Genomic DNA, 24,226 nt, shown 5'->3' on the forward strand with positions numbered 1-24,226 from the left:
GCTGAAGTTTTCTCCTACAGAGGTGTGAGAGTGGTGTTGATGGGGGGAGAGATGCTTCAGCAGGGTGGCAAGTGTGTGTGTGTGTATTTACATGTATGTGGTGGAAATGTTGGGGGATTATGGCATGACTGGGTGGTCAGGAGGAGGCAGGAGGGTAAAATGGAGCAGGAAGAAGACGAGGATGTTTGCTTGCGACAGTTGGTGTGCGATACGCTGGGGGAGGGGTAACGGACGGGATGAAGCAAACTTCTAAAGCTCTCATTCTGAGTTGTTATCCAGTTTATTCCTCAGGAGTCCACTTAGCGGAGACTAGATCTACTGAAGGAGTTCCTGTGAGAGAAAAGCAAGACGATAAAGACTGAGTGTTTGGCTTACTTGGGTAAATCTGCAAAAATAAGTGAGGAGTGCCAACACAGAATTATGGTAAAATGCTGATGCACTAAATTTTTTTATATACATTTGCATTTAGTTTAAGTATTGAAGACAGATCTTCTTAAAAATGCATATGCATTTCAGTATCAAAGCATAGTTCTGGCAGGTGCTGTAAGTCTGTGTTTGATTATGAACCAGCTGCCTTCAGCCCTCATACCATAAGCATATCTCATACCCTCATACCAAACAGAAAGAAAAAAAAACTTACAATGATAGTCTTTATGGTCTAACAAGCCACGACTTCTGGAGCTCCATTTCACTTTTGTAAATGAATATAAAAACGTGAGCAAGAACACGAGATTTTGAGTCTTCTTCCTCTCATTGTGACTAACGAGATGTTTAAGCCTCGGGCCTGGAGTGTCATAAAGTTTGGTTTTATGTTGCTTTGACGGTACGAGCATGAGATCATTTTGAGCGTTTCTATGCGTAGGCGTGTGTGTGTGTGTATGTAATGTCTCATGTTACCGTTGTGTTTGCGTAGTCGGAGCTGCCAGGGTTCTGTACAGCTGAGGGATCTTGCGGTTGATGAGAGGACCCAGAGCTTCTTTTAATTTATTATAGTTCCTCTCCAGCTCTCTGTGGTACTCTTTCTGATCCGGTCCAATCAGGGCTTTGTTTTTCCTCAGGGCGTCCTCACACCTGCATGAAGACACAGGGAGATGGGATTTTGTTTTATTTACTCACACAGCAGTCTGCGTCTGTGTCATCACCTCTTGGTGAAGTCTTTAAAACAGAGGCGTAGTTTGTTGTGATGGCGAAACAGCTTTGGATCATCAGGAATGTCTGAGAGAAAGACCTGTGCCACTTCAAGGGGGCCCTATGAGGGGGGGCAGACACTGTTAAGTTATACGGCAAGGAATGTCTGTCACAACTTAAAACACTGACACAGATGTTTCACCCCCTTAGGATAAGATTCCTATTCCACAGGCGCTTGAGGCTTCTGATGATGCATCATCAGAGGCATGTAGAACAACAAGCACCTGGTTGACAGTGGTTCCCACACAGCCCTGCAGCACCATCTGCAGCATCTTGGAATCCGCAGGATCTTGACTGGTAGCAAAGGCGAGCTCCTGAGTCTTCTTCTGCATGTCCTCAATGGCTACCTCTATCGGAACAAGAATTATCTGGAGAACCAAAGACATTCAAAGTAGCTGTTAGCTCTCTACATGCCCTAGTCATACAGGAACTGTTTGAACCCCACTCCGCAACAGACGCCCACCTCTTCCTTGTGGATAACATTGATGCGCGTCTTTATGTAAGGGAAGGCATGAGATGTTGTAAGGATGGTTTTGCGTTTGTACTGCTCAATCAAGTCGCCGTGGGCTCGTCCATCCAGAGTGAACGGAGTGCAATACATGAAGGTACGCAGGTTGTAGTTCTTGTCGAAATAGGTGACTCTTTCCTTCAGCTCATACGTGTCGAAGAAAGGCTCGGCGTAAGTGATCTGGAGGTAGGCCTGAAACAACAACCAGCTCAGCAACACAATCCTATCTAAGCTTAGATATGATCAGTCACATACAGCATGTATACTTCACGCCACCTTGTTGGGATCTAGTTTATTTTTGTCCACTGGGTTGGAGTCCTTGATAATTTCAATTGCACCATCTCCAAACTTCAATGAGTAGAACTCCTGAGGAGCGAAGAGATTCATCTTCAGAAATGTGTTGCTCATAAACCACTACCGACACCTTTATTGGTGCTATGACCAGCCAGCATGCCTCAAGTCTATGGGAGATCTCGGCCAGCTTGGTGATTGATGGTTCCTTGTAGACAAACTCCTGTTCATCCAGGTCCCCGAACCGGCAGCCGTAGAAGCCCACCCGAAAGTAGGTCCCAAACATTCGCTGAACACTGAGGAAGAATGAACAGATCAGATGACAGAAGAGTGTAGAAATTCAGATAATTAATTTCTGCAACCATGCAGGTTATGTGACTTATTTTACATTGATAAAAGAAAAATAAGACGGTTTTGACTCGAGAAATTGCCTAGATTTCTAGAAATAAGATTCATGCAGAGCATGGTTTCATTGTTCAAACATATTTTAAAATGTTCTGCTTTTCTCCAATATTTTATGTGACGACTAGGTAAGCATGAAGGATCGCTATGCTAAAACAAAGAGTATCTTATTAATATATACAGATAGGATATTTTGTAGTACAAGAGCAAATAGTGTAGTAGTAATACTCACCAGAAATATTAAGACCAGAGGGAAGAGGAGAATGAGAATATATTATTACAATATAAAAGAGTTGCTGAATTAGATTAACATTAATGTACTATGAGAAATAAAATTGTTACCTCCCATCCTGAACTCTGGAAAAGTAAAAAAAAAAAGAAAAAAAAGATGCATGAGGAGGAATCCAGGATAATTGATTTAGAACACTATCAGTGCAGTTATTAGCTGGTTACTCGTGCAAACTCACTTGGTTGTAGACTTTGTTGAAGGCATCTTGCAGCTTCCCGTGGACAGCAGCAAGTTTTTTGAAATCTCTGTTGGCTTCATGGATGGGCAGCAGAATCTTATACACTTCATTTATGGCTTCATACATAGCAGCCTGGAGTCAGAGCACCAGAGAGCCAGTTTTATACAAACCACCAGATCACATGACCGCTGCAACCTTCTGCTGCGTTAGCAGACCACCATGTGGTCGGAGAAAGTGCGTCCTACCATGTTAAAAGAGGCAGCTGCTTGCTCCAGGAGGCCCACAAGGCCAGACTCGCTGAAGTACTTCCCAGCACAAATCCCTTCCTCCTCTGGAGACAAGACGTCATCGGAAACAGCAGACTCCTCCAATGCATTGGATGAAATATTCTGAGGGATAAACAGATGAGTCGGAGCAAAGTTAGAATTTTCAGTCCAACATCCAGCTTTCGTTCTGCCTCCCATATAATGAGTCACCAAATGATACAGTGGCCCTGACCTGGAACGTGACACAACCAATTGGCAGGTAGCGGCAATCCTCCAGCATGTTCAGGTATTCTGCCACCAGTGCTGCACCGTGGACCAGACACTGGGCAGCTTCAGCATGGTTTCCTCTCTCGCAGTGCTTTCCTGCCATGTTCTGGAGCCATGTCAGTCGCAGATCAGGCGAGTTCTGGTAGCCCTTTGCAATCCTGGAGAAAGGAGAGCATTCTTGCAACCTTTTTTGGTTTTACGTGAGGATTATTAATATGCATCACAGTACCTGTACATCAGGTCAATGAGCATCTCTGGATCGTGCTGATGCTCTTTCATTTTAACAGTGTCAGTGAGAATCATGTGCAAGTTGAACACCAGATCTTGGACCTGATTGTTCAAAAGAGCGACACAGCGCGTTAGTCAGGTTTTATGCATTCCAGCAGGTTGTGATGAGACAGAGGTTGGTTTCTACCTGCTCTGGGAAGGGAGTGTCACGCAGGTCAACATCCTCTTCAGCATACGTCAGGATCGTCTTGAGTGAGTGTCGCAGGTGCTCTTCATTGAAGTTTTGTGACATTCCCACCAAGGATGACAGGGACATGGTAACCTGCATTTTCACTCGAGCAAAGTTCTGGTCCAAGGAAATAATTAAGACGGGCTTCACTCGCAATAGTGTGAATTTCTCAGACATCTCATATGCATATACATCCACGTTTTTTTTTTTTGTCCCTGCTCATAATGTGAATAAAATATTTAAATGAACATAAAGACATTGGTAAGACTTACATTGCCAATCTCAAAGTTCTGTCTCATGAGCAGGTAAAGAGAAGCTGAGGCGTGGCTTCTCACAGAACCAACACAACTGCTGCAGTGACGCAGGAGACGCAGGCACAGGTCAGCACAAAGCTCCGTGTCCTCTTCAAAAAGCATCTCTGGGAACTACATTCACAGACACTCTTGTTTTGTATACTCCATACACAAATATCTAACGATTGACTACTTGTTTCTTTAAAAGTCAAGGCCTTCATAGGAATATCCACTACATGTGGTGTAAAGACCGACTAAATATAAATTTAAAAATTTTTTGGTTGCTAGTTTTTCCTGAAAAGCACAAAAATAATTCAGGAGGTTTCATTCGTAATAGTGATAAATAAGAAGAAAAATGACATGTTGAGTTTCTATGAGAATTTCAAGCTGCACAAATAAACTAACAGCTCCTCATGGACCAGCAAATGACATCACATACCTTGAAAACCAGAGCCCTTTGTGTAGTGAAGCAGTGCTGCAGGAAGAGGGCGCTCTGGTTTCCAGCCATGCTGTGGAGGAGGACTCGCAGGACTCCACCCAGAACACTCTCCTTCAGCTCAGATGCCACCACAGTCTGGCGAAGGACACACATGTCAAAAAAAAAAAAGTAATCATCAATAATCATTGAAAAAGTGTGCGATACTGTGTGTGAACAGTGTTTGTTTAACTCATTGTTTTACCTTGACTATAATTTCCAGTGTGTCCAGTACAATCAGAGAAGCCTCAGTAGCCAAGTTTCCATCCACCACAGACTCCTGCTCCATCTCAGCTTTAGTCCTGTGATGTTTTCACAAGAGCCGGTTTTAGTTCATAATTTAAACACAAATGAGGCGATAGCTTATTACAACATATTAATGGATTCAATTCAAGTTACTATGTTGTATGCATGATGCAAACTTGACAATTCAAGATCTAAAAAATGCAAAAACAAACAAACACACTTGTCAACTCTGTCTGCATTTTGTCTCCAGTGAGTGACATTCTTTCTCCATCTAACATTCTCCTGGCTGCCATAGGGACTCCTTTCTGGAAAAGCAAGCAAATTACAAATTCCATGAGTCCAAATGAATGATCACCTCAAACAAACACACACACACACACACACACACACACACACACACACACTGCTCTCATTCTATGTACCCCTGCAGCGACGGACCATCTCCTGGCGAGCCCCAATGGTCCCCAGAATAGCCTCCTCCAGTCGCGCCTTCATGTCCTGTGACTTTTTGAATGTTAGGCTGTTGATCCTCTCCAGAGCCTTTTTTCCCTACAACCATCAAAAGACAGAGAACTAAAGTTATTTATTAAACAAAAATGCACACAAGCACTTAAGAAAAATACAACTACAAAGAAATGGTATAGTATGCTGAACTACTGCGGAAAAGCAAAAGTACAGTATGCTGAAGGATTGATAAGAGGACATGTTTCTCACAAAGATACCATTGCCTTGTCATGTCTAAATTAAACAACTGCATTTTGTTTTTGATCCTATCAGAGTGATAAAGGACTGTCATAGCAGAGTGTGGTTTTAGTGCCTTGTATTCAAAGCAGGAGACACAGAGATGCAGCAAATCCAGCAGGCGGTTGATTTGCAGAACAGACAAATCAGACACCCAGCGCTCCAGGAGAGTGGCGTCTGCATTCTTCAGCACCCACAGGAAACAAACCAGTAGAGTCCTACTGCACTCGGCAGACAGAGAGCTGGACTGGCGCCCGGGCTGCAGAAGAAAAACATACACACTCAGTGGCAGTCTTAATCTGCTTCATCACAAAACGGTTGTTTACGCATTGATGCGAAGGAAAGGGACACAGAGCCATCTACAGTCATGAAGGAGCACTTCAGAGAAGAACGGCAGCAACATGGGAAGGAATGCAAATGCTAGTTAAATGAGTGTTTGTAAGGAGTTACAGAAAGGGCAGAGTGATCGTCCCTCAAACGGAGGGAGCCTCCTCCCATACTGAGGCCGATTTATGTCTGGTCAGTCTTTGGAGGCTGGGGGAACACCCCCGACCCCAGCTGCTATCACTCACCACTGTGGGCAGCGGAAATGGGCTGGCTTTGGTATGGGGCAAAGGGGAGCCGGCGATTGCCATGGCAACAGACTGACTTATATGGTTGCCACTGTCTGGGTCAGCATCGTCAACGTGGGCTGACGCATGGCGGACTCGAGTGGGTGAGGAGTCTGCAAAGAAAAAGTTTCTGAGGTGCAAGAACATTGGAAATAAAATGTTGTGCAAAAGAAATAGCCGTCTGTGGGAAGTGAACAGCTGCAACAATATTAGTAGCCATGGGCTGACCAGAGAAATCGTGGAGCTGATGCAGCGTCTCCATGACGATGGTGATAAGGGGCAGGTAGAGCTGAGCTACGTGGGCTCTGACTTGAGCATCAGTGTAGCGAGGGTCTGCATCATGGCTGCATAGCAGGGAGTGAATGGCACTAATGGCCTTTTTATGGAGAAAGAAAAGCCTGTAGGCAAAAAAAATACAAGTACAGTATCATATATATATATATACATACCAGTACATTGTTTGTTTCTGTCCTCATTCAATTAAAAACATACTGCTTTTCCTTTAATTGCTAAATTTGTTGTACTATGGGGACACCAAATGACAAGTCGGCTTCTCATATATGAAATATTGAGAGCCTACCCTTCCCCATCAGGATCAAGAATGAGAGACAGCTCGCTAAGCAACAAGCCAGACAGGAAATGCTGCTGACGAAAAGGGACAGAGAGCTCAAACATGGTCGCCACACCCTGGTCTTGCACGATGCTGGAAAACACTGAACTCTGTGGACAACAGGTTGGACAGTGAAGATGAGTCAAAGGACAGGAGTAATATGAAAACGACACTATAGCAATGTAAATCAGCCGTATACAATTCTAAGCCTGCTCCAGTACCTGCGAGGTGGTGGAGGAGGTGGAGGGGGAGGGCGAGGATGGAGGGCTGAGAGTGGAACACGGCAAGTTGAGGATGACATAGTGCTCATGACTGCAGACGATACGAGTGAAGTCCATCCTCAGGGCATTCAGAGAGCTGGGGTTCTGTGCCGTGTGAAGCTTGTTGGCAATCTGTTAAACACGTTTGTTTGAGCCATTGAAGGCAGTTTTGAAACATGCATGAGAGCATGGGGCTTTAAATAGTTAGATATGAATGGAATACAGAGGAGAGACAGGAGTTACCTGTTTGTAGTAAGAGCGGATGAGGTTGAACACAAAACCCCTGTCCATGAGAGACAGCAGGTCATTGAGGAAGAACGCGAGACTGCTATTCAACCTCTCCACAAGCTCCACGTCCTTGAAAGGATAGTTATACGGAAAAAAGAGAGGAACGAAATGAGCAAAATCAACATTTTTATATCATTACAAAACAGCAAGCCAGAAATTAAAAGAAGAAACCCAGATGATGTTCTGGTGATTGTACATTTTGTACTCAAATCAGTGATTTAAAAAATAGCAAGCGATGATTGGGCAAATTTCGAATTGAACAACTACCTTCATCACTAATTACAGATTAGTTTATTCATAAAAATAACAAATAAACTTCCAGCGGCTAGCATCCTGAATTACTAGCAGTGTAGCTTTGTTGTTTGTGTACCTTGTGGTATCGACTGGCTATGTCTGCACTGATGGCACACAAAAGCGCAGCGATGTCGTCCACAAAGCGGTCCGGGAAACGCTGGCGGCGAGGAGTGTCCAGTTTTGATGTCAGGAACAAGTGGTGGGCCATGCTCTTTGTCTGGTCAGGTGGCACATAATAAAAAGTAGTCCGTTATAGAAAAGCATTTTGATGCCTAATTTTGTTTTGGAAATGGGTTTGAAAAGCATACAAACCATTAGCTGGAAGAAAAACCAGGCCTGCTGCAGCGCCGCTTCCCTCACAACGCTGGTGCTAACCACCCACTGCAACGCCAGCTCCTCGTGGAGCAGCTGCACGGAAAACGGAGCAAAGCTAAGCTTAGAAGAGGAAACAGCTCAGATTGCACAAATGCTGGGAAGATGTTTAACTGCGGTTTCGTGAGGTGCTTCTGCACCAATGTAGTGATATACTCTGAACAATGATATGTTAAAATGATAATACTTTGCTCCATGCTTGCTTGTGAATGTGGACACATTTTGAAGAGGCCCTTTTTCAAAAACGGTGTTAATTTATGTGGAATGATTCAAACAGGTTTACTCTGAGCCCCCTCAACGGTCACACTCTTTCCTATCCCTCCTACCTAACTTGTTTGTTGCAACCATCAGGGAGCAACACTTGTTTCTTATTTTACATATTTCTGAATTTGACGTTGTAAAATAACAAATTTGTTACATGTGTTTGTTCAAACGAGTGCAAGTGCTTATATATAATATAATTGTGTAAGACAATATAAAAGCAAATTTAAATAAATTTATTGTGGAGCAGTCAACACAAAAGATTCATGAATTCATTGACGAACCCAATTAATAGAGTACCGAGTCTGTTAGCTGTTAAAATGGCATGACTTGTGAAGAATGTTCATGACATTCGAAGTTTAAAAGGGGTTAGTTTACCATGAAGAATGTCACTTTTACATGTTACAGTAAGTGTCAGTTTTACCTTCTTTGCAATCTGCCTTGTGGGAACTGAAAACAAGGCCACGCTGTCCAGGTAGGCAGACATGCGATTGCAGGTGCGGTCGTTTGCCTGACATGGAGTGACGGTGAGGTGAACACACAGAGATGAGAGCAAATGAATGAGAAAATGGGTGAATGGAAGTGGACGGATGATGCCCAGAGAAGTCTCTATGATGAGCACATGGCAGGAACAGAGCTGAGGAGCGCCAGGCAGAGATTACGTCTCTTGAAAGAGACGGTCAGTTACTTGTCAATGAGAGGATGAATGGCAAAAGACAGAAAAGGTGTTTTTTTGTGGCTAAAAAGGTATGACAGGTCGAAAGTGTGAGATTGAGGTGATTAGAGACGGTTCAGGATGGAAGTGGTGAGAGTGTGCAGCTGATTAGGAGGAGGGATTTGGCACCTGCTTGAGCTCACAGCTGGAGTTTGGGTTCCGGCGGAACACAGATCTGGAACCCCCGGGGGCATAAGCAGAGTTTACCCAGGAATGGGAGCGATCAATGCCCTACCATAAGCCACCAGAGACAAAACACACAAACAAAGAATGGCAAGAGGCAAGGGCACAGTGAGTAGGGAGGCTACCTGTAATTAAATCACAAGATTATCTGAAAGTCAAATGTGGGTTGAACCAAAAATCAGCTATTGGAGTTGTAGAACAAAGAAAGGCAGAGAAGGGAGACCAAAGGAGGGAGGTCGAGGTGACATAGGAAAGAAAAAAGGCTAAAAAAAAAAAAAACACACACACAGCAAAATGCTTAACTGTTGGTAGAGCTCTCAGTCAACCTTGGTTTACAGTTGGCTGAGAAAGCTATCAAAAGCCTGATACTAGAGAAACAGAAAGTATAGGAGCATGACACAAGAGGGCTGAAAAACAAACAAAACTTAACAACTTATTTTATTCTGGTCTTTCTTTTCTACTCACTGCAAATTAAAATGGAGCAGAAGATGTTTGGGAATCATTGCGGGAATGTTCCCCGAGTAATTAACAAAGTTCGCTCTATCGCTGTCTCTATTACAGAGCGGAATCTATAATCACTTTCAAATTCCCCGAACTACAAGAATATTAGTTGTACAGCTCTCTCAAGAGAAGACTCCACTCACCTTGCTCCCCATGATCCTCTGCACCTCCTCATCAGGAGAAACCGGTGTGGTTGCCAGGTCTGGGTTGGAGTTGCTTATGCTCTTGGATCGGGATAAGAGCAGGCTGCTTGGGCGGGCTGTTGCTCTCGATAAGGTGGCATATTGTAAAGGCATCTCGTAGGAGTGTGCACCAGCTTCAAATGGAGAGGTCACATTAGTGATGTTAACTCATCAACAGTCACTCGCTCAATCGAAGGACGGCCAACAGCCCAATGGAAGGCTCGGCCTCTCAGGTAGAGGCTGGTGGACTCTCACCTGTCTGCGGCACCACGGGCTCGGCAGTTGGCAGACGGAAGCAGTAGTGGATGTAGGACGCCAAAAGAGTGTTGCGGCCATGTTGATCATGGTTTCCTTCCAAATTCTTGTGGATTTGGTTGATCAATAAAGACATAGCTTCAAAGGCAGTCCGACCAAGGTTCACTGAGGGCAGGAAGACACGAGGCATAATGAGTTCAGCTGGATTAGTTGCCCTAATGATCAACAACTGTAAATGCTAATCAACATCTATTGATATAGTTTTGATCCTTCAGAATTCACTTACCGATTTGTCCAGCAATCACCGGTGGATAAACAATGAGCTGAATGAGCTTGTTGAGCAGCTGGTGCAGAAACCGGACACAGGTATCCAGCAGAGCCCCCCTCAACGCAGCGACGCTGGCCTTCAGCTCGCCCTCCATGTTTGCCTCGGTGATGATGACGTCCTTCAGGCGGAAGGGGAAGGAATACTCCTCCAGAACATACACTAGAGTGAAGAACCTGTCCAAGTGGGGATCCTGGAGTTTCAGAATAAATATGAAGTATTATTTGAGCACCAATATCTCTTGCAGGTAATATGCCTACCTTTACTTCAGCGCTTGATTGTTGTGTGGAAGCATAATTGAAATCAACACCCATTAACTTGAGATTACCTTGTAACCATGGAAACTAAAAAATCCCTAATTGCAAAAGGCACTATTTTGGTGCTTAGTTGTGTGAAAAAAACCCTGCTTTTTAGTTATGCCACAGGGCTTTTGAAAGTAGGAGGAGTAGATTTGTGTACCTGCGTGTGAACCGAGGAGACCGCTGTCACTTCAACATTGAACACCGCTTTGTGATTATCCACCCACTTCATGCCTGGGAGCTGAACCTGCGACGGAGTGAAATCAGTCATTTGACACTCAACCACATCGTAAAGGAGCAGGTAATTTGCTGAGCAAACGGACACACTAAAAACACACTCACGTCAGGAGTGAGCACGGAGTAGCTCGGCGGAAGTTTTTCCACGGAGACGGGCAAGCTGAAAGAACCGGTGCGTAGTCTGCCGTGCTGCATCAGGGGGATCCACTGAAGGCAGAAAGAAAGACACACAACCCTCGCACCCATGGCGAGACAACAGAAGAAACTATCAAACAAGTGAGTGTGTGGGAGTATTGACTCACGGTGTAGCCCACGGGGCTCTCCAGAGGAGTGTTCTGCTTGGGCTGGCAGCTGATGTGGTAGAAGGTGAACAGCAGGTGGTGGTTGTCTGTCAGATTAGCTGGAATCTTCATCTTCATCTCCTCATAGAACTCAGGAGACCTTAAGGGCGAGGGTTAAACACAACATTTAAGGAAAGGTAATGCTCAAAGGATAACAGTTGGAGCGACTCCATGAGATGGTCAATAGCGAGGATTCGTAGGAAACGGAGCCTTACTTGTTGTGGTAGATAACGGGACTGTAGGCCTCATTCACGAACTCAGCGCAACTCGACTTCCCAAAGATGACCTGGTCAAGCAGAGCAAAAAAATATTGTTGTTCCATCACTTTCAGAATTTCACCTTGGATGGAAAAACGTTTAATCACTTTGCAAATGAAACGCATACTTTCACCGTTTGTGAAAGACAATACAAATATTTTAAAAGCAAAACACTTTACGCTGAGCCTACTTTAAATGAATTTCAACATCGTGAATGACGATAACACGGGCGAAGACTTGGAAAGTAGCTGTAAAAAGCTTGCAGTACTCAAACAGTGTATTTAATGGCATTACAGCAGATGTGTTTTTGCCTTTTGAATACATCAAGCATGAGAACAGCAAATGAGAAAAGGTAAAGTGGTTTGAGAGGTTTCTCCAGATGTTTTGAAAACCTTTATGCCCCAACTATCTGAAGAAAACTGTATTAAGCAACTATACTTTTCTTTCTACTCTGTTTAAAATAAAGCATTCACTCTTCCAAGAATAGATTGTGGTTGCAGTATTTCACTGCCTTGGGCTGTTTTCTGTGGCTGTAATTTAATTTTCTGAAGAGCATTGCGATCGTGTCGCTCATTATCATCATTACCTGTTGCTGTGACTCACCGGCAAAGCCTGGCTGGCGTCCTCTCCTGCCATGAACTGAACCTTCACAGCAATGTTCCTCACCGAGCCCTGACGACTGCTGAAGTTCAGGCTTTGTGGGTAAACATAGAGCAAGTTTCTAAAGGCAAAATGGCAAAGGAAGAGAATTAGAAAAAGAGAAACATGACAGAGGAGAGAATTTATTCCAAAACACAGTTTCAGCTTGTTTTGTTGTCAACAACATCACACTTCTAACCTACCAACAAAAGTCGATACTCAGAAAAGTAAAGCTCTGAACGAGTTTAACCCCCTTTTGGCTTCGCCTAGAAAAAGTCACCTTAACTCAAAGGCAAATACTAGAGGTAAAGGTTGTCCATATTTTGGGACAGCTGATTTTAGCCACTTAGCCACAGGAAAATATCTTTGACAAACATTTACAATGTTGACTGCCGCGCTCGCATCCATTTTCTGAAACAAACAAGAGGGCTACCGATGTTGCATGTCAAACATGTTCGTGACCTAAATTACAAATTTAGAATCTCAAGGCAAGGTCAATGAGACGAAGGCCGCAGACAGGAGCCGTCATCGAACCACAGCCAAGCTAATATTTTACCACGGTATTGCATGTAAACTTCGAATATAAAGCGCCCTGCCCCCTTTCCAAATTCATTATCTATCAGATAGTTGGGAAATGCTGTCTTCGCAGGTTTTATCGATGATTCTGCGCATTCAACAGGACTGCTTTTTTGTAAAAAATGATCCGGGGGCTCTGTCTGCTTTTTTTGGCCGGAGGATTGAGAGCGGTCCACGCAGGTCCGGTCTGGAAGCCGCTCAAGATAGAAGACAAGTTTTCAACACAGGAAGAAATAAACCTGCTCATATTTGGGGTCTTACAGTTCAGCGAATCCCTGAACCATATTTATGAAACCACAGAGGCTAAGTTAGCTAAAATCAGACAGGCTGTGAAGAATCACGAGGCAACTCTGCAAAATCTGGAGCGGGAGACGGAGCAGGCTGCAGAAGTGGAGAAACAGATGAAAGAAGTTATACAGCTGCTGCAGGTAAGGAAACTCAAAATGCGAACCAACAAGCCTCATATGCTGCCGAATGGTGGTACAATTACACGAGAGATAACCGACATTACAATCAAAGGACAGATCTAGCAGACACAACATCAACAGCACGCACAGTTTGTTAAGAATCTAAAGTCCCCATCAGATTTACGGTCAGTGATTCTCGGTTCTCGAGAGAAAATAACGGAAAACAGACGAAATAAAGCAGGTCTTTGGCGATTCGCAAAAATGTGCAACACCATAACAATTCAAAATCTCTACATTTATGTAACCGTTCCTGGGGAATTCATTTATTTTTGTGTGACACATAATCACCATCTGATTTTTCTTTTATTGATTTTGCTGAGCGCATTAAACTACAGGTCATAAAAATGCCACAGGAAGCGTATAATATGGACCAATGCTCTTCACAGGAACACTTGACTGAGCAATGGGCTCAAACAAAGACAATGAAAGACCAGATGGCTATTCTGGAACAGGAGGATGAGGAGCTGAAGATGAAAATGGAGAGGTTGGAAATGTATCTCAACAACTCCGTACCCACTAGCGTAAAAGAGCTGCAGGTGAGAGGAAGATAAAAACTTCTCTAGAGTTACAACTGCAAGACAGAAGAAACAGCGAAGGCATCGTGCAGCTTTACGTTTGTCTTTATTCCTGCTTTTAGGAGCGAGCCCAGGAGCACTCGGATGTCCTGAAGGGTTTGCAGCATTTGGTCCAGTTCCATAAAGAAAATATTGAAACTCAGAGCAATCAACTCACCAAACTGCAGAATATGGTAAATCACTTGTTCAAAACATGTTTGAAACTTGTGATGTTTTTAGACAATAAAATTAACACCCTTATTTCCTGCTTGGCAGAGTGAAGGTGTGGCATAGGCATCTTTACGGTTCACCGCTGAAGTCTCCTTTCAACAGAGGTCTGAATGAGATAAAGATCCATACTCTGTAGCTCCATCGCACTCCCTTCTGAGCCTGCTCTGTATGCCGCAGATCATTGGTTCCAAAACCATTCCACGTCAGGACCCAAACCTGCCCATGGACTACAATTCTAATCACATATTAGTAATAATATTTTTTCAGTTTCTCAAGGAACAGTTTTGTGTCTCTACTTTGTTCAACTGTAATGTACTGTGTATACATGTACATATGATTTAAATTCTTGTTTTTTTGTTTAAAAACAAGATAATACTTTTTTGTACAATATTTTATACAATAATATGAATTAAAATATGACTAAATTTGCAATTCAGTGGCCTACTTTCATATTTGCTCAAAATGTCAGTTTTAAGTTGAAGCAGAAAGAAAATCAATAGTCAAACAAACATATCACGCGTGCAATGAATGGCTCAATGTAGATTTGTTCAATAGGTCATATTTCAGATTCAGTGCATCACCTTGTCAACCTGGAGAGGTTGCTGCTCATTACAGTTGGTGTCCCACAACTGGACCACTCCAATTTGCCTATAAGGTTAAGTGGGACTTTGCACAGTCTGGCCTGCCTGCTGCACTTTCTTCTCCAGCACAGAAACTCCCCAGGCACCTTTGCTACGATCCAAATTGTGACCTTCAGCTCTGCGTTTAGGGCCTCTAATGAGCCAGACACTTTAGAGTCTTGATACCACCACTTAATTCGATCCCCTGATCCACACAAAAAATTGAGCCACCAAAGCAGGTCGTTCAACTGCAAACTCAGAGAACTCCAGATTGCTCCCCACCTTCTCCTGAATAAAAGTATTAACAAGCCCACACTTCTGTACTGTTCCCAACACTGCTACCAAGATCAAGGATCTTCCCATATCAAAACATAGGTCTAAACACTAGTGTGTGTGTGACAGGTGAGCACTCACCCATAGCTGGTATATGGTGTGTATACGTAGCGAGCAGGGAATTCCATGACCTCTTTGGTTGGACGAACGCGTGGGTCCGGGTAAGGCTTCACATGAAGAAGCTCTGGTGACAGACAGTAATGAGGCAAGTCTGGAGCTGGAGAGACGTCAATCTTCAGTTGAGCTGCGTGGGAAAATAAGTCAAAAACAGAAACTACATTTACCAACTTGATATTATAAGACGCAATCAATAGCCACAGTTTATGTAATTTAAGTCCAAACTTATGTAATAAATGTAGTTGTCATCGAGGAAATCAAACAAAAAACGTACAACATGTATTTTTGAATATACCGGCATACTCGTAAATATCTAGAGCAAGCTGATCCAACCATTAACGTCTGGATGCCATCTCATAATTAGCATATTAATTCTTGAGTATATGGCCAGGAACAAATCCAAATGGACATTTGTGCCAGAATCAAATTACATTCAGCCGTTCCTGAGGAAATAAGATGGCTGATGGAAAAACCCGAGAACAAAATGTCTTTGAATAAAAGTGACACAAGTACGCGAGTATCATGTTTACCTGTGACAGGCCTCAGACGTCGCAGAACAGAAGATGGTCTGCGCATATCTGCCAAAAACTTGTAGAGGTCTTCATCACTTAGTCTGTCCCCCTCCTGCATGAACACAAACAGAAACACTTTATATGGATATTACAAAAAACATGTACAGGTACAAATACATATTTGTGTTGTTTCCTTTGTTTCATCAGTGACATGCAATTAAAATGATTTATTTGATTCTCATCTTTACCAGTAAAGTCATTTGTACCCTGGCCACAACAAATACCATACAATGATTTATTTACAATAACAGTAACAACACCGATTACGAAATGAGTGATTAGCATTAACCGCTAGACAGTCCGACCTGTTTGAAGAAGTTGGTGACGGTCAGCGTCGCTGGGCGGAAAGTGGCAAAGTTACAGATGTCATCCCCCACGCTCATCCGTTCATAGGCCTTTTTCTTTCTCTCATTCCATGTCCCATGACTTTTTCGCTCTGTCATGAAGAAAAATAGAATACGATAATATAATGTTAGAGAGGTATGTACATGACTATAAATTGCTGATCGACTAATGTTACTTTTGAAGACCGCAGTACCAGAGTCTGAGTCAGAGTCCAACCGGTCCAGACCCCCCACAGTGCTGACGATGTTGAGGAGGTGAATGGCTGTCCAGGCAAAAGGCATGCGGAAACAGCCGAGGCGGCTGCATGCTTGCTCCGCCTGCAGACGCAGCTTATCCAGCTTCTCCTTGTGCTGACCCCACAGAGTGGATGGGATGAGATAAGAGAAAAGGATGTAAGAGAAATATCTGCTGTAGCCAACAGATGTGCAACAGACGGTAAATATTGAAGATGGCTGTACAGTATTGAGTCATGCTTTTGGATTTGAGATTAAAGGAGCATGCTGGCTGCCAGCCGTGAGCATTGCAACATCTTAAAACACATTTTTGGCCCCATTACCTTGGAGGAATCGGACTCTTTCATGACCATATAGGGCTCACAGCATTCTCCAATGTCTCCCTGCTGAAGCACTTTCTCAAGCTGGATTAAAAGCACACAGTTTTAACACATTAAAGTATTTTCTGAATCACGCACACAAGTTTGATCTTTATTTACATTCAAATCAAAGGAAAACAACAACAACAGTACCTTAATGACCAAGAAGATATCAGAGGACGGGTATGTGATGGAGAAAATGGCAGATCGGGCCAGTGTAGAAATGGCTATGTGAGGTGTGTGGGGTTTCAGCAGTCCTTTCATCTGATCCGAGTTCAAGTCAAAGTAGAAATTCTCTGAGATCTAGTGGTGGAAGATTGAGAAAAAAGGGCAAACAGCAGAGGGAGGGAAAGGAAATGATTTTAATTTAGTTTGACTCAGTGATCTCAGCCACCAGACCACTTAGACATTTTTGAAAACGGGAAATTCAATTATCCATGAGCTCAGCATTTCAGAGCGAAAGTCTGGAACAAAGATTACCTTTTTCTTTTCCTTGACGTCATACAGAGCAATTGTTCCAAATATTGGCTCGATTTCTATTTCAAACCTGAAAAACAGAAAGTTTCGAAGTAGCTGTCAAAAATCGACTGTGTCGGGATTATTGCTAACAATGAATCAGGGCTGGAACATAGAAATGTCAGCTGTTATATTCCAAATGTTACTCACTTCAGAGACAGACACTTGACCATGATCCTCTGACCACAGTGTTCTTTAGGCACTTCGATGGCAGAGCATCTCTCTACTGCTTCATCCTACCGAAAGACAAAAGGAACACGTACAACTCACGACATTTACACAGACGCCATGGCAACATCCGAGCAGAGAAAGTGATGCCGTGAACACAGACAAGGAAGAAGGATCAAGTGAGAAAAGGAGAACAGCGAGGGAAGAAAAGCAAATGGTTCTCTCGAAGCTGCTGGTTTCGCAGACGTTACCGACATGCTTTGCGGGAATCTCTGGACGGAACGGAGGGCAAACACAATCATCAGCACTTCCTGTTAAAAGGTACCGTTGAGCAAATTTTGCTCTCTATAGATGGAGTCTTAATGGCGTTAAGCGTCGATGTGTGTGTGTGTGGGGGGGGGGGATCAATCAGTACATTAGATAATGCATCAAATTTAAAATGCCCTTTAGTGTAGCCCTCTGAAGATGAAAGCATCGCCGTCACAGAGATCAGCGTTTATCCTGATCATGCTCATTTCAGTGTTGCGCTCTGTTGCTCAGCCAAGCTGTAACATTCAGGTCCGTTTAAAACTAGCTCTATCTTTAATTTGACATGGTCTGTTCTGTGCTTTAAGACAAACCTCATCTGGGGGAGGGTACAGGCCCAGCAGGTCACTGTGGCGCCCCTGCTGGCGTGCCTCGGTATTGCGGCGGTCCATGTCCTCTGGAGCTGTTCGCTCCAACACAGACGGCAGGAGAACATCCGGGGAAGAGTTCTTCAGGTCAAAGATACTGGAGGCCCAGCTACCCCGAGGAGTCTCATCAAGGCCGACCGACTGCCGCTTTGCCTCTTCCTGTGACAACAGCGAGATGGATAGCTGAGATGATTCAATTATCTTATTACCGTTCAATGATTGAAACGGAATAATGACAAATAGGCACGGTATGTCCATTTATCCATGACTAATTCTCCAACATTCAACTGGCTCTTACTGCCTTCCCCATCACAACTAGACACAAGCTTTGTTTGCTGGCTATTCTCGGCGCGCCTTCATCCAGGTCACTCTTCATCAGCTACCTGGTCATCCTGGCGCTCGGCAGCGACGTCGTCAAGTTCAAAGGTCTGTTTGACAAGGCCTCGCTGCCTCTCCCTCTGTCGCTCAGAGTTTTGCGGGGTAGATGTGGTACTGTAGCGCTGATATCTACATGGAAAAATAAATGCTCCTTTTAAAATGTATAACTGTTAAACAATAGATAAAACACGAACTGACAACACTTGCCTCCTTTGAATGACAAGCCAGTCATCTGTGTAGACTGCCAAGGCGTCTCTCACTCTGGGATCCAGTGAGCTACAAAGACAAATGCATTAATAAGTGAACAAAGCAAGCTTTTAATAATGCGTTACAAGTCTCTGTGACACACCGCAGGGAGAAAGCTTTTATCGACAGTGGTGTTTGACCTGCATTAGGGTGCATTAATCCATCTGTGCGGAGTGACAAGATGACAGATGCGTGTTAAAGTATAATGGCTATGATGGGACTCACTCCTCCTCCTCAGGCAGTGCGGGCTCCAGTGTAATACATTCTTTGTCCACGTGGAGGAGCTCCAGGTCATCCTGGGGAAACTCCATCAGCTGTCTGAGGGGGCCTGGCTCCACCCCAGGAGCGTGACTAGTCACATACTCCTCAAAGTCCACCGGGTCAACCACCTCTGTCAGTGGGATCTGTCAATCAACATCGGATCATTATGTGCCAGCGTACAAGGCTTTAATGGGAGATCCTAATCTGATCAGAAGGACATCGAAGCGGCAGCGGAGAGGACACGGGACGCCGTTAGGATAGAGTCATGGAGGATATTTAACATCACAATGGAAAACAAACTAATTTAAGACACAAGTAATCATTTCTCGTGAACAAGAAATTGTATTTGGGTGATTCTGACCAGTTTAGTTACTACCCTCCGCCGAGGTGAGGCGAGGACAAATTCTCCTGTATTTGAATCAGAAACATGCATCTGATCCATGAAGTCATGATTCAAATGCACCAGCAGCAGAATATAATGATTGCTTCACTCACTCTGCATGAAAGCATCGTTTGTCTGATGAATAAAATCGTTTGCAGGCTTGTCCCTGTGACGTCACTTCAACGCAGACTTACTGGCATTGTCCAGGAAATATTACCAGGTCCTACTGGTCTGGTAATTCAGCTTAAAGACTAATACCTAACTCCATCCAAACATAACCCTATGCCGGTACAGGCAGAGGGTTTCTGGGATCTCTGGTTCATAGCTGAAACCATACAAATGAGAACAAGTATATCATATTTCACCTCCCCTCATTCCTGCTGCAAACACTAATGGCGCTCATCTGGTTCCCACGTGTTGAATGTCACCTTAAGTATAATTCACGAAGCAACTCCCATCGCGTTCTGGAGACACGGACTGAAGTGCATGCTTTCGACCTGCCATCTTCAAACTCTGGCAAGTTAAACACAGGGTGACTCACAGGGTGGTGTGCACCTCCTCGTTTCTTTGTCAGCTGAGGCGAGCCATAGTCTCTGGACACTTGCTTTCTGACCTCTGAAGCTACCGTCCTGAGAAAGAGAAATAAAAGCAAAAATAAATCAGTCCTCTAGTCAAAGCGAGACGGGCACAATTTTAAAGGCATGCTGCAAAAACAACAATAAATCCAGAAGAGGAGTTGTTCCAGATAAATAGAATAGTGATTAATAGGACTGGCACACGGCACGTTATCATGTTATGAATACTACACACTAAGCAAACAAGAATTCAAACACGCTGCCAAAGATTACAGGCCTAAATTATTTGTTCTGCAGCGCTTGAGAATACGGCATTTAAAAAAAAAAAACTTTCTAAATTAAAATCTCACATTGATGCCAATTATTATTATTTTTGATTCTGTGTTTAATCACTAATGAGCCCCCCCCCCCCCCCCCCCCCCTCCTCACTGACTCTGTGCATTTGCTTGGCTTCCCATCACAGAGCTTTTGGTTTCTGGTTGTTAATGCTGAAACCCAGCAGCTGTCGTGGGTCGGGACTCAAGCAGGTTCTCAGAGAGGTGGCAAGGCTGCGACGGGGAATAGGCATGGAGCCAGAGCTCCGTCGCTGGCCTTCATGAACGAACAGCAAATGGGATGCTCAAAGAGAAGCAAAGCCATGAGAGGAAAAAAAAAAAAAACAATCCTCTCAGAGACGGCCGGCAGCTGCTGCTCTATGATGTCAGTGTCCGTTTCTCTCAGATGCACAGATGCTTCATCGTCTCACAATCCATGATGATTACATAGCTGTTTGTTAAAATAAGGCCTGTATCCTCAAAAGACGTGGAAAACATTCCTGCTGAAATTTAAAACAGGAAGGAAAGGAAACCTATCGACAGCGAGGGTAACGACGAGAACGTCCCTTTCCACCCTTTCCTGCATCCGGCACCGAACAATGGGGAGGGTCCAGCCAAGGAGAGGAAAGACCACACTTTTGGAACGCGGTGGCTGCCGACAGCGTTATACGATGCTGATCAGCACAACCAAAGACGATATTCATGATCAACGGATAGAGATGGAGCTTTGTCCGATGTTCACATTAACCACAAAACGGACTTTAACATGATTCTCACTAGATCGAAACTAATATTTACTTTGAGGATAAGACTAACTTCCTGTTTACTTTCTCACATGACTGGAGCTGCAGTCCGTTTCCTTGGAAATGGAACAGAGAACACATTTCATCTTGGAGAATGTGCAAGACTCTCTATCGTAGCAAATAGCGTTACTCATCGAGTCGATAGATAGGAGAGGGATTTAGGATTTGTCAAGGGATCTGATCAATACTCAATTGGTATAATACGAGCTACTGTATCCGCGGTCTGCGTGGTGCGAGGAGGGAAAGCAGTTCACGACGTGTGGGGACAGGCTGCAACCATAACGCTGCGAGGCGTTTGATCCAAACGCAAACAAAACTTCCGAATGCCATTTGGCCCACTTGGGGTTATTTTCTACATTTTAATATTCAAAGTCGAGCCGTCAACACGCGATTCCTCAGCTTGACGGCTTTAGTAGCTCGATCGTGAGACGTACGACAACGCATTTAGAACGAGCCGCCAACTCTTCAAAGCGCCAGAGGTCATTTACTGAGCGCGGAACGCTGCGGTGTTTGCATGTTTAGTTCAAACGAGCACGCAGATGTGTCCATAGAGCCATGTTTACTGTGGGTAATGCCTCCTAGCATACAGGCTACCTCCGTCCACTAGCGCGGCACGAACTCCGTCTGTCAAACGAGAACTTCTGTCGCTCTCTCACCGATTGATCTTGTGAGCGAACGCCCTCCTTTCACTCGACGTAGTTGTCATTTCTTGTCCCCATTTAAAGAAGCTCTCCCGAGTGAAACTGGAAGGAATCTCCTCGTCCGACAGCGGGGATGCGGCGCGTCAGAGCGCTTCCTTGTCCACCACGCTTGGCACTGGGCATGGATCCCTCCTTGTTCCTCCGGGCGCCTGGGAGCGGAAACGCGCCATCAAGGTAGCCTTTATGACTGAAGCACATCCGGTAAACTTTCAAAAATAAAGTCCGACTTGCTTTTATGATAACTTCGTTATGGATTCATACGCAGTGGAATTACGTGAACATTGTTGTATCCTTTTCTGTTTAAATGAAGTTAAAACGCACTAGAAAACAAAGCTTCAAGCTTCAATTTTTAATTGGACCATTGTGTCTGCAATAAAGATTTGATTGATTGATTGAAATATCAAGCCTGATTTACCGCGAGAGCACCAGTAGGTGGGGCTGTTCACCACGAAAAGAAAGATCGCATTGCCTTCGTTATTGCTTAGTCCTTATATTTGACCTCTACAAGAACAGGAGGAATGGGCAGCACGGGTGTCGCTTAGAATCAAATTCCTCAAACAAGTTTCCATAAATTGACGATGTGGATTATTTAACGTGGGTGAAACTAATACTTTATACTTTTCCATTCCTCCTGACTGAAATAGAAATGACAGTGTCTCTTCCCATGAGTAGAGACTTGACTGTTCATTGTAATGGCAGGTCTGCATCTCCCTCCTCCCACCCTGCAATCACTCAGACCCACATGACTACTGCTCACTCCTTCTACCCTGCAGACATCCTATTCAGCACCACGGAGAGCTGCTGCAGGTACATGGACTGTCCTCTGTGAGATGGCTGATGAATGAATTGCATGAATTGTATAGGAGGGATGTGAAAATTGGGCAGAGGGGAGACAGACATCTCAGGGATATGTTTGTGCATGGAGCAGCAGTTAGCGCAGCATAAGAGCTTGTAGCATGCGTGAGTCCTGCCCATACATGGTTCTAATGACAATACATGAAGCTCACATCTCTCCTTCACACAGGCACCCTTACATCACAATGCCAAAGCACATCTTTCTATCTCTGCTGCGTTAAATCTCAGTGAATTCCAATTGATTGTGCAATGGTGCTTTCCAATATTGATTTGTTTGTCAATTAAAAATACTCCCATTCTTCTCTCAATATGTAGATAAATCTAAAAAGATCTCAAATTAAACTAAACTGAAAAACCATATGTCTCCACATCTACCGTTGGGTAGGTATATTGTGTGTCTGTTTGACTTTGCTGCGTCCTTGTATCGTGGACAACCCACCAATTATAAGAGGGCTGACCCTATGCCTGCTTTATCCTTCTGTCTGCACCTTCCCTGCCTGCTTCCCTGCCTTTCTGTCCATCGAAGGCTTTCAATTCCTAGATCGGCACTATTGTCTGAGAGCCCAGCCCCCAAGGCAGTGAGAGCCCCCTCCGCCACCAGCATCACTGCTGCGTTACCGAAGAACAAAAGAGAGAGTGTCAGACACCACCCACTAGATCTCTTTCACACCAGAGCCCCCACCGCCGTTCCAGATGGGGTTGCCTTTTTTCAGGGTTTCTCCCAACCCCAAGAGTCCTCCAAAAAAAAGGACCCCCCCCCCTCATCCAGAGCCCACTACTCAGCTGCCCGTCATCCACCTGCTCCACTGCCACGCGCCTGTGGCCAGGGCACACCCCCTATCTATCCCGACCCACCAGGGAGTCCCATTAAAATTATTAACCACTTTTTTTTTAACAGGAGTCTGCTAGCAGGACATGGTAGCAGTAAAAATGTAAACACATTAACTACTAAAAAGGAAACACAAACTAACGGTAACTGTTTTTAAATTAAATAGAGATGCAAACATAAAACATTTTTAAAGAGAAAATGCATTTTTTTTTAATTACCTTCATTATACATCTTTCTGGTTCAGTTTCTCTTTAAGCAGGGGAATTACAACCGACTGAATTATTGCAACACATATTTTTTAATTATAATCTCCTGTTGGTGTCTCTCATGCAAGGAGCAGGCAGATGCTTTTTTTTTTCTTTTACTCGTAGCTTCAACATGTAGCATCCTCAAAATGAATCTCTACTCCAACCTCCACCCCTGTCTTGACCTTTCTCCTCCAGGGAGAGAGAGAGAAGCATGGAAACAGAAAACATCTGCTACAAGACAGCTGTTACGTCCTCTAATGTTGATTCCTTTGTCATGGATGGTGGGGGTTGCTGGAAAATGACCATTTCTCAATCACTTTAAAATTGCTTCATTGACACCAAACACACAAACCTACATAGCTTGGTATTCACTCCTCCTCCTGCTTTCTCTGGCAAAAAAAGAAAAACACACAAAAGGAAACAAGCTTACTTTCTATATACATTCATATGCCAATGTTACATACATGCATTCCCATTAAGATGTCACTAAATAACCATAATGTGTGGAAATATTAGCTTCTAGCTCTACACATTGACGTGCATAAAGAACTCTGCTAATAGTGTGCTTCATCTTTGAATAAATGCATATATGGATAAAGTGTTTATGAGTTCTTTACAGTAGAAATTCAAAAGCAAGT

At 43.9% G+C, this 24,226-nt stretch overlaps 2 protein-coding genes across 2 annotated transcripts; one reads left to right on the forward strand and one right to left on the reverse strand.

Moving 5' to 3' along the window:
- Nucleotides 1-273: 273 nt before the first annotated feature.
- On the reverse strand, nucleotides 274-21,752 carry LOC137912948 (dedicator of cytokinesis protein 7-like). Its single transcript, XM_068757077.1, has 50 exons — nucleotides 21,612-21,752; nucleotides 19,805-19,892; nucleotides 18,846-19,024; nucleotides 18,582-18,650; nucleotides 18,380-18,503; nucleotides 17,943-18,155; nucleotides 17,305-17,390; nucleotides 17,119-17,185; nucleotides 16,792-16,941; nucleotides 16,603-16,683; nucleotides 16,240-16,396; nucleotides 16,007-16,137; nucleotides 15,660-15,753; nucleotides 15,094-15,256; nucleotides 12,196-12,313; nucleotides 11,551-11,621; nucleotides 11,297-11,435; nucleotides 11,100-11,201; nucleotides 10,918-11,004; nucleotides 10,420-10,651; nucleotides 10,134-10,298; nucleotides 9,840-10,012; nucleotides 9,142-9,243; nucleotides 8,722-8,808; nucleotides 7,977-8,072; nucleotides 7,741-7,881; nucleotides 7,326-7,439; nucleotides 7,044-7,214; nucleotides 6,793-6,932; nucleotides 6,441-6,610; nucleotides 6,174-6,325; nucleotides 5,678-5,860; nucleotides 5,283-5,409; nucleotides 5,081-5,165; nucleotides 4,820-4,916; nucleotides 4,579-4,713; nucleotides 4,119-4,271; nucleotides 3,805-3,963; nucleotides 3,619-3,719; nucleotides 3,355-3,547; nucleotides 3,102-3,245; nucleotides 2,857-2,988; nucleotides 2,732-2,746; nucleotides 2,151-2,276; nucleotides 1,973-2,062; nucleotides 1,652-1,888; nucleotides 1,413-1,556; nucleotides 1,143-1,249; nucleotides 898-1,071; nucleotides 274-330 (listed from the first exon to the last, which is right to left on the reverse strand). The coding sequence occupies exons 1-50, from the start codon at nucleotides 21,659-21,661 to the stop codon at nucleotides 300-302; spliced, it is 6,345 nt and encodes a 2,114-aa protein (XP_068613178.1). The 5' UTR covers nucleotides 21,662-21,752; the 3' UTR covers nucleotides 274-299.
- On the forward strand, nucleotides 12,930-14,122 carry LOC137912952 (angiopoietin-like protein 8). Its single transcript, XM_068757081.1, has 4 exons — nucleotides 12,930-13,235; nucleotides 13,661-13,810; nucleotides 13,912-14,022; nucleotides 14,105-14,122. Exons 1-4 carry the CDS (start codon nucleotides 12,930-12,932, stop codon nucleotides 14,120-14,122), a joined length of 585 nt encoding a protein of 194 aa, XP_068613182.1.
- Nucleotides 21,753-24,226: the final 2,474 nt, after the last annotated feature.

Source organism: Brachionichthys hirsutus, unplaced genomic scaffold (assembly GCF_040956055.1).
Source record: "Brachionichthys hirsutus isolate HB-005 unplaced genomic scaffold, CSIRO-AGI_Bhir_v1 contig_851, whole genome shotgun sequence".
Lineage (NCBI taxonomy): Eukaryota > Metazoa > Chordata > Actinopteri > Lophiiformes > Brachionichthyidae > Brachionichthys > Brachionichthys hirsutus.

Excerpts from the sequence above, each read along its gene's own strand:
- LOC137912952 (XM_068757081.1), top strand. The coding sequence starts at position 12,930 with ATGATCCGGGGGCTCTGTCTGCTTTTTTTGGCCGGAGGATTGAGAGCG. Across the intron at positions 13,236-13,660 it reads AAGTTATACAGCTGCTGCAG|GAACACTTGACTGAGCAATG; the intron begins GTAAGGAAACTC and ends TGCTCTTCACAG. Across the intron at positions 13,811-13,911 it reads CTAGCGTAAAAGAGCTGCAG|GAGCGAGCCCAGGAGCACTC; the intron begins GTGAGAGGAAGA and ends TCCTGCTTTTAG.
- LOC137912948 (XM_068757077.1), bottom strand. The coding sequence starts at position 21,661 with ATGACAACTACGTCGAGTGAAAGGAGGGCGTTCGCTCACAAGATCAAT. Across the intron at positions 10,652-10,917 it reads TCTCCTCGGTTCACACGCAG|GATCCCCACTTGGACAGGTT; the intron begins GTACACAAATCT and ends CTGAAACTCCAG. Across the intron at positions 5,166-5,282 it reads GATGGTCCGTCGCTGCAGGG|AAAGGAGTCCCTATGGCAGC; the intron begins GTACATAGAATG and ends TTGCTTTTCCAG.